The 14,033-nt window shown below is 41.9% G+C and overlaps 1 protein-coding gene across 1 annotated transcript; it reads left to right on the top strand.

The window, feature by feature from the left end:
• The first annotated feature begins 306 nt into the window (after positions 1–306).
• On the top strand, positions 307–2,815 carry LOC146971559 (C-type lectin-like). The gene is made up of 4 exons (XM_085802416.1): positions 307–328; positions 1,832–2,176; positions 2,287–2,381; positions 2,555–2,815. The coding sequence occupies exons 1-4, from the start codon at positions 307–309 to the stop codon at positions 2,660–2,662; spliced, it is 570 nt and encodes a 189-aa protein (XP_085658542.1). The 3' UTR covers positions 2,663–2,815.
• The last annotated feature ends 11,218 nt before the right edge of the window (positions 2,816–14,033 follow it).

The raw sequence follows: 14,033 nt of genomic DNA, 5'->3' as shown, positions 1-14,033 counted from the left end.
AGATATACAGAAACCTACAAGCAGCTCTGAATTTTGTCATTTGAAAATCTTCAACATGTCCCCCTCATAAAATAGACATAAAAAAATGATTTGATTCAAATCTACTTTGTTTATTTGACACTGATAATAATATGCATCTGAAGAAATATACTTAACAGCAGGTATCTAAACTGAGTTAAGTAGGCAAATGACTAGTTGATCTCTCCTTCTTCAAAAAATCAACCTGTGGTGGGTTCAATTCGTTGAAGATGAGATATTTTCTATTTTAAAACTAAATGAAAAGCCTCAAGTCAGGAGTTTGGAGCAATGATTCAAACCCCTGGAGATGGTCAGCAACTGATAAACCATCAGAAACTGGTTACCACAACTGGCGTTCTACGAATCATGGACAATTTGTTGAACAAAAATGTGTGTATCTTAATTTTGGATACTGGTATCATTACAGGTGTTCCGATGAAGACCATTTTGTCTGCTTCAACGGTAAAGAAAATATTTCTGTTTACTGATTTAAAGAAAACCAGGCTGAAAAAGAAGTGTATAAGTGTTTTCTGTGATGGAGAGTTTCAAGTCTGTTTGGGTGTGGTCTGCAGTATGCTGTATCTATCACACCTCTCACTGATGTCAGTGTGTACTGATGCAAAAACTAATTTTCAGTTGTTGCTCAGATGCTTTTAACTCATTTGTTAAAGGCCATTTACATGCAGGCACCTACACATACCACTCTGAGATAATTAATTCCCAAGCCCCTTAACCTAGTTATGTGTGTTTTACTTCATCTCTGAACTAACCCTAACAGGAACCTGAACCAGAATCTAACACTACAACCAAGTCTTAACATCCAAATAGTCTCTACCCATGGGAGCTCAATTATTTTAGTGATTCATGTATCAAATCCACATTACTTAGAATGTGTTCAGGTTTAGTCATCAAAGTAAGAAGGTACTTGCACTTATCTGCAATGAATCTGATAGGTTATGTTCTATATTAGTCATCAGCACTGTGCAGTATAAGTGCACAGGTTGGGAATTATTAAAGGGTGCTGATGCATGGACACCCAAAAGTAACAAAAATGAAGGCTGCCATTGACTGCTCTCTTGAATATTTATGTTGTACAGTTACACACTGTTTACAGTAGCCTATGTCTTCATCTTGCATTTATTGGCCACATTGAATCTTTCACCTTGTAAGAAAGATGCCTATGACCTTTCCATATTCCACTTGTCAATATTAAAATTATAATCAATCAATAATCAACTCTATCTTGTAAATAAGAAGTCTTAGCAGAATAAGCAACACAATAAATAAAGTGAACATCTATATCTCAGTAGTTAGAGCTCAGCTCTTTACAAACATCACTGTGTTGTGTGTAACAGTCAGTAAATTATGCAGAATAACCACAACAAGCATCACTCAAAGCAAATTGAGAACAATAACAATCTTACACAATTTGCTTTATTTCCTACACAGAACTTGACATAATTCAAATTACATGATTTTTTAAACATAATTTAATTTGGTCCCACACCAACTACAAGAATTATTATAACAAAATAAGTCCTAAATAGTTTCTATACTATGTTTTTGTTGTGTTATGGATTTTATTTACATAATTTATCTGACTGCATCCATTGGTGATGTGAGTTGTTTCCGCAGTTTTTTTTTTAGTGTAACACGTTTCCTCAATGTTGCAAAATGTTTTTTTTTCTCTTTTTTCTTCTATTTTTACCCCTGACACAGTATTAACACAGTTTTATGTTTTGAAACACTTACATTTTTTCAGAGATAATGCTGCTAAACTTCTCACACTGACTTTACTTTTCCTCTGTTGCAGAATCAAATCTTCCAGGCCAGAGAAACTATACTTTGATTAAACAGACACTGATATGGACCGAAGCCCAGACTTATTGTAGAACACACCACACAGACCTGGCTACGATCGAGAACGCTCAAGAAAACGAAGAGGTGAAATCACTGATGACCACAAACTCAGTATCTAATGCATGGATTGGCTTGTACAGAGTACCATGGTGGTGGTCTGACAACAGCAGCAGCTCCTTCACAAACTGGGCATCTGGTCAGCCAGATAACATAACCCAGCATTGTGTGGCTGAAGACTCAACCCATGCTTGGCATGATGAGCCCTGTGAAAGGAGACTTTTCTTTTTGTGCTATAAAGGTGAACATACGTATATCAATATCAATATCATAAATGCTTTTCTTTGTTTTCTTACAAAGGAGTAACATTTCCCTCCTTTTTTGAGGATATGTGTTTGTTAAACTGTCCAGACCTGAGAGTGAAGAAGACGACCATGGTGAGGATGAAGATTCAGACCTTTGCTGACCTTTCAGATCCAGCTACTAATGCTCAGATTCTCCAGCAGGTAAAACTCCCTCCTGTTCCTGCACAACTTCTGTTTATCTATAATAATGTTTATGATGTACAATATGTCAAACACTACATTAATACATGGATCATAATGATACTAGTAATATTTTCTGAAGCTAAACGTGTTTGTATCATTGTTCTTCTAACGTTGTCTTTATTCCCTCTCAGCTCAGTGAAAGGTTCAAGGCTTTACACGGTGACGTTAAACTGAGGTGGGTGACTCAACCCACAAAACAAGAGGAAGACGATGATGAAGACAAAGAAACATGTAACTGAATGTTTTTAAACCAGCTACAAAGACACAATGCAGGAAACCAAAATGAATGTAGTTAGAAGACTTTGTTAATCAAATCTACTGGATCAAATACTCTATCATTAGACCCAGTGTGAAACAAATCATGTTGTAATCTTCCTTTATCTTCTAGTAAAGAATCATGTTGACAGTCACTAAGAGCAGGCTGAAAACCAGTGTTTTGCTGCCCTCTCTGGTGGAAGCTCAAGCTTTCATGTCAGCATCATGATGAGTGTGGCCACAAACATGTTGTGCTGCACCTGTAGCTCCACCCAACAATGATGTCACAGGGTATTTGAAGACACTTGTATGTCACTGCAGCAGGTGAGAAGGTAAACCACTGGACTTTCAGCAAAGACAACATCTGGTGTTAGTTTTTAATGATCCATTTCTTCTGTGTTTTATGTGTGAACATTGATGTTTTAATCACTGATTCTGCTTTTATTTAACGTGAATGATAATAGCATTGGCTCAAGGAAAAACTCAAAGGGGTCTAACATACTGTACATGAAAGAAGGAAGTTAACTTCAGGAGATCTTTGTGTTTTATATCATTGATTATTCTTTGTGTTATAAACTGTTTATTTTTTATTTTTTTGCTTGCTTGTTACTAATGATAAAAGTTGTTTGTCTATGACAGATGCCAATCTGTGATATAACCAAATGATCTACTCTGTAACTGGTTTCCTGCCATTGTCTTCTCAATAAAGTCAGTGTGCAGTGCACAGTTTGCTAATAATCTCTTCTTGTGTCTAATGATCTCTTCTCGTGTTGTAGACTCAATTAAAAAGCCAAAAACTGTGAATCATTAAGGGACACAATAACAACATGTCTGTCCAACATCACATAGCACTTGCACATAGCACTTGCTACTACTTTTTTTTTTAGTGTCTGGGTTTTATAAATATGGCCAGCATACAAACATTTCCTTTTAACCTGGTTTGAAATATATCAAGAATCATGGCAACCCTCTTACGTACTCTTTTGTTCTATAACAATGATGAATCTTGTGACAGTCTGAATTTATATAAGTGAAACTTTATGAAGCTGAGCTCACTGAGTTGGAGTTTCTTGCTCTATGGTTCTATTAGGGGCGTTCAAAGGCTGCAGTGTTGCCAGTTTAGTAAACTGTTGCAAGATTTAGTGAATTTGTGTGAAACAGGCAGTCTATCCAGCTGCTCTTGTTTTTGAGCTGATTTGGAGCTGTAGGGGAGTTAAGCAGGACTTCCTCAGCCCAGCCTCAATTACTGCAAATAAAAACTACTTTTATTACATTTAACATTGTTGTTATTGTAAATATTAGAATGCATACCATTTGCAATAAGAAGCTCCTCCATACACCACATTTATTTCACGTTGCACTGCTTGACGTCAAACTTTACTTCCGCTTCCGGCTGCGTATGGAGTAGCGTGTGTGGTACCCTCCGCTCGCAAACAACAAAATATGCATTAAAATCGCCGCAAGTTTGTTGCAGCATATCTGTATTTGTCCACTGAGTTTTTTCGCGTCTGCCCGGGGTTTGGATGGCGAAAACTAGGTCCGGGAAGCAGACCAAGATTCAACAAACAAACAAATCCAACGCCGCCGCCGCATGCCACGCCAACGCCAAGCTGACTTCAGCGTCTACAATGAGCGGTGCGGACGCCAAACCTCAACCCTCCCTTTCTGCAATATTAGCTGCTATAGAAAATGAAGGTGGAGAAGTGAGGAAATTAATAGAAGACACCAGGCAGTCCATCACTACCCGTCTGGATTCTCTGGAAAACTCCCTTACCCTCGTGAAAAAAGAGCAATCAGCGGTCACGGAGAAAGTCGAGGGGCTTGTCGAAGCGGTGTCAGGCCATGACTCCCGTCTGGATATAATAGAGAAGACCTGCAAAGAGCTACAGGCTACCAACGACTCTCTCCGATGGAAAGTGAGCGATCTGGAGGGGCGCTCCAGACGGCTAAATCTAAAGTTTGTGGGCATCCCAGAAGGTGCCGAGAAGGGCCGCCCTACAGCTTTCATTGAGGGTCTGATTACTACGCTTTTTGGCCAGGATGCTTTCTCAAGGCCCGTGGAAGTGGACAGAGCGCATCGTATCCTGAAACCTCGCCCAGCGGCCGGAGAGAGACCCCGCACACTCATCGCCAAAATGCATCGTTATCAAGACAGGGAGCTGATTCTGCGACTGAGCCGTGATAGGAGCCGCTGTTTTTCAAAGACCCGCTGCAGCACAACGAATCCAGGGTGTTCATCTTCCCTGATTACACAGCCGAGGTGATGAATCAACGCCAGCTTTCAGCGCTGTGATCAAGTCTCTCCGTGAGGCTAAAGTGAAAACAACAATTCGCTTTCCGGCTAAGTTGTGGAGCATAATGAACAGACTAGTATATTCACGTCACCCGTGGACGCAAAAAAGTTTGCAGACTCCCTGCATGCAGCTTCTCCGCCCCCCAGCTGACTTTAGGACGGTGCGGGGTTCCTGTTGACAATCATAAACTGATGGAGGATCTACTCTTCTGGTAACAGACACCGATATTCTAAGACTTTTTTCTCTCTTTCTCTCTCTCTCTCTCTCTCCTTCTCTCTGTCTCTTCTCCACTCCTTTTTTTTCTTTATCTTTTTTTTGTGTATAACATAACTGGTGATTTATTTTTTTATTTTTTATTTTTATTTTCCTCGAGCATAGAGGTTAAAACAAATTAGGTTAGAGGGTATCACCACAACACTGTTTGGTAGTATTATTTTGGCTGGCTCATTTTGTTGCCTCTCCGGCTATAATAGTTGGGGGTGTGGCAAAGCTGCCAGGTTCAGGGTTGGGTGGGGGGGGTGGGGTGGGTTTATGTTTTGTATGTTTTGTGTCCCAGACTGAAGAATATTTCAATGTTTATGTTTATCATGCATGTTTTACTGATCGTATGTGTTTGCAATGGCAGGAATGGTGAGGAATAAACCTGTGGGGGCATTAACATTTGTTACATGGAATGTAAATGGGATGGGCAGTCAAGTGAAAAGGGGAAAGGTTTTTGCTCACCTGAAATCTTTGTCAGCAGACATTATATTTTTACAAGAGACTCACATTAAACCTTCTGATCAATGTAGACTTAAATCAAAGTGGTTTTCAGATGTCTATCAATCTACATTTTCATCTAAAGCTAGGGGTGTGGCTATATTGTTTAAGAAGAATGTACTATTTCAGTTGTCTGATCTTACTACTGACCCTGCTGGTAGATACCTGATTGTTTCAGGCAATATTAATAATAGTCCTATTACTTGTCTTAATATCTATGGTCCCAACATTGACGACCCTGATTTTTTTCGGAAGGTTTTCAACTTATTACCAGATCTCAACTCTACTAATTTGATTTGTGGGGGGGACTATAACTGTTATCTCGATCCCTATCTTGACCGCATGTCGTCACGCCCTCCCCCTTGTATTAATTCAGTAGGTACCCTGAATAATTTGATCAAAACTTATAATCTGATAGATATATGGAGAATTCAGCACCCAGCAGACAAAGAGTATTCTTTTTTTTCACATGTACACAAAACATATACTCGTATTGATTATTTCATTATTGATTCAAAGCTATTATCAAATGTGGAGCAAACAAAATATCAGGGTATATTAATTTCTGATCATAGTCCTCTCACCATGGCTCTGAAGTGGTCCCTGCCCAAAACTTCTTTTTCATGGCGCTTTAATCCATTATTATTGCAAGACACCAAATTTCATGATTATATAAAAGCTGCCATGGATGAATTTTCGTTGATTAATGACAACGGCTCTGTTAATGATTCCATTTTGTGGGAATCCTGTAAGGCCGTGCTGAGAGGCAAGATAATTTCTTATGAAGCGTCTAAGAAGGAGAGACGTAAACGTTTAGACGAAATAGAGGTACTACTATCCGAAGCTGAGAAGGCTTACATTTCCTCTTTTTCCACTGATGATTTATACAGCATTATGAAACTTAAGTATGAATATAACGGTATTTTAAGTGATCAGGTAAATAAGCAAATACTTAAACTTAAACAGAAGCAATTTGAGTTGAATGACAAGCCAGGAAAGTTGCTGGCAAGACAGCTTCGTGGTGTTCAGGCAAATAGATCTATTCTTAAAATCAAGTCTTCTACCGGGGAAACTCTTACCCACCCTCAAGATATAAATGATTACTTTAGGGATTTATACTCGAAGTTATATGAGTCTAAATGTAAGGTATCTGATGAAGAGATAGGGGAATTTCTCAACTCTGTAGACCTATCTAAATTGAGTGAACATGCTAAGAATGAGTTGGACTCTAATTTTACAGTAAATGAAATCTGTGAGGCAATAAAATCATTTCCTAATGGTAAGGCGGCAGGCCCAGATGGGTTTAGTGCAGAGTTTTTCAAGACCTTTACTGATTTCATTTCTCCACTGTTAAAAGACCCTTTCACACCGCGGACGTAACGAATAAACGACACGAAATTGCGAAATATTCGCGGCCAAATATTTCGCATCAAAACCATTCACACCGGCGGCGACGCGAATATGCGACAGATGCGACAATTAGATTCCAAAGTTTCGCTTTGCGACGGCTGGTTCTTCGCCTCCACGTCATTTCGAATCTGTTAAAGCAGAAGTGAGTGATCCGGTCGTTTTGGCTAATGCTGCGTTCCAGGCAGGCTTTTGAAATCGTAAATTACAGCTTCAAGTCACAACTTACGACTTTGTAGCGTTCCAGGCAACCCAGTCGTGTTTTTCCGACCTGTTTTACCTGTGAAAGTCACTATAACGGCCACTCGTAACTTCCGACCCGTGAACTCCTACCAGATCGAACTGATACAACTTCACAGGACGGAAAAACACGAGTCTACGAGTTTCCTTGAACACACCATAACAGTCCTCGTCCCTACGTCGCCACATTCACGGCGTCCCTTGGCTGCACACACAGCCCTTCATGCCGTTCTCTCTCCTCATTGGATAAAAACTGTAGGATACGAGAAAAGTTTTCTCCTCGACTCAGAGCAGAGCAGAGTGACTGAGAGACCCGTGTTTCAGTCCAAACACTCTATGTAAGTGATTGCTGTCGGAAGATATAACTATTTAAGACTTATATTAACACAAATATATCACTTACTTCTGCTTTAATTATCCCTCATGTATTCGCTACGGTATGCCGCTGTCATCTTGTTACCAACTTCACTCAACACAGCAGCAGCTCACTGTCTGATCACTGATCAATATCTGATATGAACACACTATTGCTATTTCTCCTCCTCCTCTCCTCTTTCCACTTACCCCCCCCCCCCCCTCCTCCTCTTCCCCTCCTCTCTCCTCCTCCTCCTCTTCCTCTCCTCCTCCTCCTCTCTTCTCCTCCTCCTCTTCCTCTCTCCTCCGAGACACAGGTTATTTATTGTTTTCATTAGCGGCCAAGCACGTGTCCATGCGCCCGCATGTCCATGTCTGTGTGTGTGTGTGTGTGTGTGTGTGTGTGTGTGTGTGCGTGTGTCTGTGTGTGTGTGCCCAGAGAGACAGCAGGTGGAGGGGCTGACTGGCAGAGATCAGAGCAAAGACGGTGAAACGCTAAAACGCTGTGAGAGACTGTGGCGGCCCGAGACTGTGCGGCCACCGTCTGTTATGGGAAACAGCTGTGTGTGTTCTGACGTGGGGGCTGTGACGTACCTCCTCTTCACGCCACATGATTGTTTGATGCGTTTATTCGCCGGGCGAAAGCTCAGAAAAATCGACCTCGCTCTGAAAAAAAATTCTGTCGCATTTTCGCCGCGACACATTCGCGGTCGGTGTGAAAGGACCCGTTATGAAAACCGGGGTTCGAAAAAAAATATTGATGCGCGAATTATTCGCACGAAAAATACGTCTCCGGTGTGAAAGGGCCTTTACACAGAATGATTCAACATTCTATTAATTAATTAATAATTCATTCCCGCCAACGTTTTATGAGGCCAATGTTTGTCTTTTACTCAAGAAAGGGAGAGAGGATTCGGACCCATTGTCCTACAGGGTTACATGCTGCTATTCAGACATGCCGCTATTTCGACATTGACTTCTAATTGTCGGAATAGCGGCATTAACATTATTTTTTAAGCGTCCCACTATTCCGACATTTTTTTTTTTCATTGTCGGAGTAGCGGCACTTTACTATTTTTCAAACATTCCGCTTTTCCGACATTGATTGATTACGTTATAGTCAGAGTGTCCTTCTGATTTATTTTTATTTTTTCATCTGAGACACTGTTTCTCATACACAAATACATAGGCCTATTAGAGAAGAAAAAACAAACCCTCCAAGTTTAAAAACACACCGGCAACAGCGCACACTGATCTGCAGAGCTGAGACTGTTATTATTCTGTCACCTGAGTTTATCCTGCTGCTTTACGTTGTTTTAACATAGGTAAAAGAAGAAAAAAAAGATTGTCTGGAATAAAGGGGCAGATTACATAAGATTATTCTTTTTTCTGCTCCCTTTTGTTGAGATTTGGGAGGTTTTTGCCTGATTTATTGCCCGATGCCATGTATCTCGCTTTCTTTCCCCCTCCCTCCGCCCGTTGTCTTCGTTGTCACTTTGTTGTCGCTCCACAGAGCGCACATGGCTAATTAATATGCACGTGCTGACCATATGGTTGTGTAGGCATTCCGGGACGGAGGTGTGTTCACGTGCGCAACTGCGCACCATTCTTGGATCCAGTTATCAAAGTTGAGGTGCAGAGTTGTGCACGCACAGTTTGATAGATCTGAAAAAGGTGTAAATATTTTGGGCTGTCTTTTCACCGTAGGCCTAAGCAAAACATGTAGTAGCAGCAGTTTTACACTGCTTACTTACAGTTTTGATAAATGAGGCCCCAGGCCCTAAGCCCAGAGCCCAGACGCTCACAGCTGGAGCTCCGCGGCTCATCCGCGGCGCTGTCCGTGGTGCTGACGGTGACAGGTTAACTTGACAAACAAACTGCAGCATAGTTCTGTTTGTTTATCATATGTGTCAGTTTTGTTTGCTTGATAGTTGAGTTGTTGAGATTAAGAACATCACTCCCTCATCAAACCAGTGATAGACATGCTGAAAAGAAAAGAGAGAGAGAGAGACGCGCCTGGGTATCGCAGCTGTAAAAAAAAAAAAAAAAAAAAAGACGTGTCGGAATAGCGGTATCAAAAAGTGTCGGACTACCGGTATGTCTAGATAGAGGGATGTCGTAATAGCGGGATGTCTAAATAGTGGCATGTCGGAATAGCGGGCGGACCCCGTCCTACAGACCTCTCAGTTTGTTAAAGACCGGGTAAACCAAGAATAAATATGTGTTTTAAGTTTATAATACCACAGGAAAATATATTATTAACCACTCTGTCAAATTTGGAGGACTAAAAAAGTCGTTAAGTATATAAAATTATGCATCAAAGTTGTCAATAAATGAGCAGTTTTCTCTGGTTCCGGACGGTGGGGGCGTGTCGCGATATGGTCGAGCTGCAGGCAAAGAGACCACGCCCCATGGCAGCAGAGCTGGACTTCACCTTCTTTTTACAGTCTATGGACTTCACTGACCGTCTCTGATACACACCCCAGAGCGATAGATATAACAGAGTGGCGACAGCCTTTGATGTCGCCGCCAGCGCGGTCACGTGGTTCATGTAGCTCCCAATAGTTCCAAACGAGGCTGCCGCTGTCATGTTCTGCTATGGGACAGACAGCACTGAGCTTGCTTTTGGACGGTAAATATTAAAAAATAAACCGTACAAAGGTATATTTACAACTGTTACTGAATTACTGTATGTACATCAATGTCAGTTTTCAAACAAAAGGCAAAATCTTCTTGCTTCAAGGTTTTATTTGTCACTCTAAAGTGAAGATTAGCCTGCCCTACAGTAAAAATGGCATAAGAAGAGGAGTAAAGCAACCCAGATAGCACACGTACGTCTGGCCGACGTCGGCCTGAGGTTGGACGTCGGCCCTATAATTTATAACATCTGTCAAGCATCGGCCCATGGGCGAATATCTTCAAATTTGATACTCATTTGTGCCAGCTCATCAAACGTCTCTGGTGCGTCGGCTTTAAGTCGGCCGCAGACCTGCCCACAGACGGCAGGACCTCCTGTCAGTTTGGTCCAGAGACGTCGACGGAGTGCGTTTCAGGTAAGTTACTTGGGATATATTGCCCAAAAAAAAGAAAAGTTAGGCCTATTTTGTTTATTTTGTAAAAGTTAAAGGTTTCCGGTGAGTGGCGAGGTACAACGCGGTCGAAATAATAGGCTACCAGCACAGGTGCCAGCTTATTTATAACTGTATTTGGCGTTAACGTTAGTTTAACTTAACGTTAGTTATCCTAACATAACGGTTACAGCCGACACCAATAAAATGTTAAGTCCTATTTTTTCCCTCTATTGGACGTTATCTGGCTGGAAAAAGGTAGAAGTGACGGGACCGGTAAGCCGTTGTCAAAGCAAAAAAAAAAAAAAAAAAAAAGCTCCAGAACTAGAGGGGGGGCTGGCCGGCCTGCTGCCCGGGCACAAGGCGCTGGTGTGCGGATGAGTGAAGGAGGGAGACTCGGTCTCTGGAGCTCACCATGGTTACATAGATAGAAGACGCTGTAGGCTACATTTTTGTCCTCGCGCTTATGACACGCGCTGTCCCTGCAGATTGGCAGCTGACTTGAGAATGATATTAGGCTACTCTGGTTAACTGTTGAGACAATTGAAACTGGTAAAAACAAATGTGTATGCTTATCAAAATTACAGAAAGAAGTGGCAGGCAGGGAAGTGAAGTTTTACACGATGGCAGAGGGAAAGGGCTTGAGAGTGTGGTTGTTGCTGAGATTTAATCAGGTTGATTTGTCAGTGATTTATGACAAGACCGGACACTGCACAGAGCAGCAACCACGAAGACTTGTCATCTCACTGGTCAATAACCAGCCTATTTTTTAGGCCTTTTCTCGAAAATTGCATATCCATAATAAAATGAGTATATCTCTGCAACCACAAGGTCTATTTGAATACTTTTGGTGTCATAGTAAAGGGGAAAAAATGAGGAATTGCTGAAATGTGTAAATTTCAGTATATCTGTTACTGGTGAAGAGTAAATGAAGATGACACACAAAAAAAAATTAATAAAATTAATATTCGCCTAAAAAAAAAATCATATTTTTGATGAGTGCCCTTTAGAATAATGCTGATGAAGCTCAAACTCTCTATAAAATCATTGTACAACATGTGAACATTGTCTCTGCAGTGGTTGATTCTGATTAATTGAAGCAGGACAAAATTATTGAGATTTTACTACAAAATATCCAGGCGAACTTTCCAAAATGTCCATTTTTGGCACAGCTTGGAACCACCTGCTACTATAAACTATTGTTTAATCTTTATTTTCACACAATTTGGATAAACTAACTGAAAATAAATCTACTGGAACCGATTGTAAATAACTAACATAGTGGATTCAGTGGCCCTCATTTATGAAACTTGCGTACACCAAAAAAATGGGTGTACACCAAATTCACCGCAAGGATCGGCATTTATTAATCTGAGCGTGAGCGTACGGTACGCACAAATCTCACGCCAGCTCTGACCAGGTGTACGCACATTTGGAACCAGCGTAGAACATGCAGGAAGGAGTGCTGCTGTGTCAGAACGATTATTAAACCATAGTCTAATAACGCAGCGATGTGGACCACATGTTGTTGTTGTTTATATTGATAAAAAGATAAAAAGTAGCCAAAAAAAAAAAAAGAAACGATAAAACCAAGTCTGTGTTGAAAATATAACTCGACTTTTATTTTGGGCAACTGAGATGAATTAAAAACCACGACGTGACAGATGCTCGTTAATCAGCTGTGTCAACAGTCAATGACAGACAGACCTGTTACTGTAGATCACACACACAAACCAACATCTGCAGCACCAGAGCATGACCGGACGGCTCCTCAGTCTCTCTCTCTGACGGACACCGGAGGGGGGGTGTGGGGGGGGGGCTCCGCTACCTGTCCAGGTGCAGCTGATCTCGGCGGAGTGTTTTTCTTTTCTTTTTTTTTTCCGTCACCGGGACCTGTCAGCGGGAGATCGGGCCAGTGTTTCACATTCCTCCATCAGCCGAACCATGCCAGCGGTGCTGATGGTCATAAAGTCGCGTTCGCAGCAGTAATATGCCTATGATTTCTCCTCAGTCACTTGTGTTTAGTAAACTGCAGGAGCATTTCATTAGATCGCTGGTTTTCCTGACGTGGTCGGTGACACGTGCGTCTGCAGCCTCCATCCACCGGGATGACGCTTATCAATCACAAAATCTATCAATCTATCAATGTCCAGATATTTAATGTTGCCGCCCTCTCCCTGTTCAACGCGGTAATGCCAGTAAAGTCCCTCTTCTTGGCCGTCTTCCGTGTCTCCATGTCGTAAAAGGGGCAGGGCGACGCCTCTAAAGCAGGAATATATCGGGGCGTGACATTTAAATGACGCTCGTTTTCAGCCGCCGGATTTATCACCACCACGCTGGTTCTACGCCGAAATCAGCAGCGTACACACTTTTAGTAAATCACACGTGACACTTGCCGTACACTGATATTTACACCAGAATCTACACCAGATCCTGCGCAAGTTTAATAAATGAGGGCCAGTGTCTCTGCGCCCTGCTGCACTCAGAGCAGCTTCTGGGTGGGTTTGGCTTTCAGCCTCTATCTCTGCAGCGCATTGGTCGATTCGAGTGAGTGGCGGCTCATTGTGACCATTAGAGAGAGAGGAATGACGCTAGACCCAGGTCGATGTGATTGGCCGCACTGGCAGCCATGTGACAGCCATGAACCAATCAGATCAGCAGATCCACGTGCAGGCCAACGTGGGGTTGTATGCGCTCCGTCAGGCTCCGTGCAGGGTCCTAGAGCCGTCGGATTTCGGCCCGGTGTTACAAATCAACTGGTTTCCACGTTAACTGGTGACTTTTGTTTACAAATGTTGGGCCGTTGCCAAATGCTCCGATCACGGAGAGAAGATGTAGGTGACCTCGCGAATGCCTGAATGAATGAATCTGTTGATCTCTCGCTCCACCTCATTAATCCAAGCATGATGCTTCATGTTGTGCATTACAAGTGTGGGACCCGAAATGCTGGACACAATATTGTGTATAGGATTCTCAAATAAAATTTGAAAAAAAAAAAAAAATCTTGTAATGGGATTCGAACCGAGTCTATCACCAGCTGGAAAATGTATGAACCCGTGCTTACCCATTACACTACATCCTTACAGGTGACATGGTTGCCACAAGACCATGTGATGACTGTTGAGACGTGTATAGTCATGGCTGTCAAAACAGTCACCACGGGCCAAATTAACTTGTGACCACTGTTATTGCAACGAGTTGGTGATGCTCGAGGAAAATCAAGCATTTGATGT

Source organism: Trachurus japonicus, chromosome 16, assembly GCF_045865225.1.
Source record: "Trachurus japonicus isolate A0001 chromosome 16, Traja_1.0".
NCBI classification, from domain to species: domain Eukaryota; kingdom Metazoa; phylum Chordata; class Actinopteri; order Carangiformes; family Carangidae; genus Trachurus; species Trachurus japonicus.
This window is presented reverse-complemented; position numbering and strand designations above follow the sequence as displayed.

Coding starts and splice junctions, on each gene's coding strand:
- LOC146971559 (XM_085802416.1), top strand. CDS start 307: ATGATTCAAACCCCTGGAGATG. Junction 329..1,831: donor GATTCAAACCCCTGGAGATG/GTCAGCAACTGA, acceptor CCTCTGTTGCAG/AATCAAATCTTCCAGGCCAG. Junction 2,177..2,286: donor TTTCTTTTTGTGCTATAAAG/GTGAACATACGT, acceptor TAAACTGTCCAG/ACCTGAGAGTGAAGAAGACG.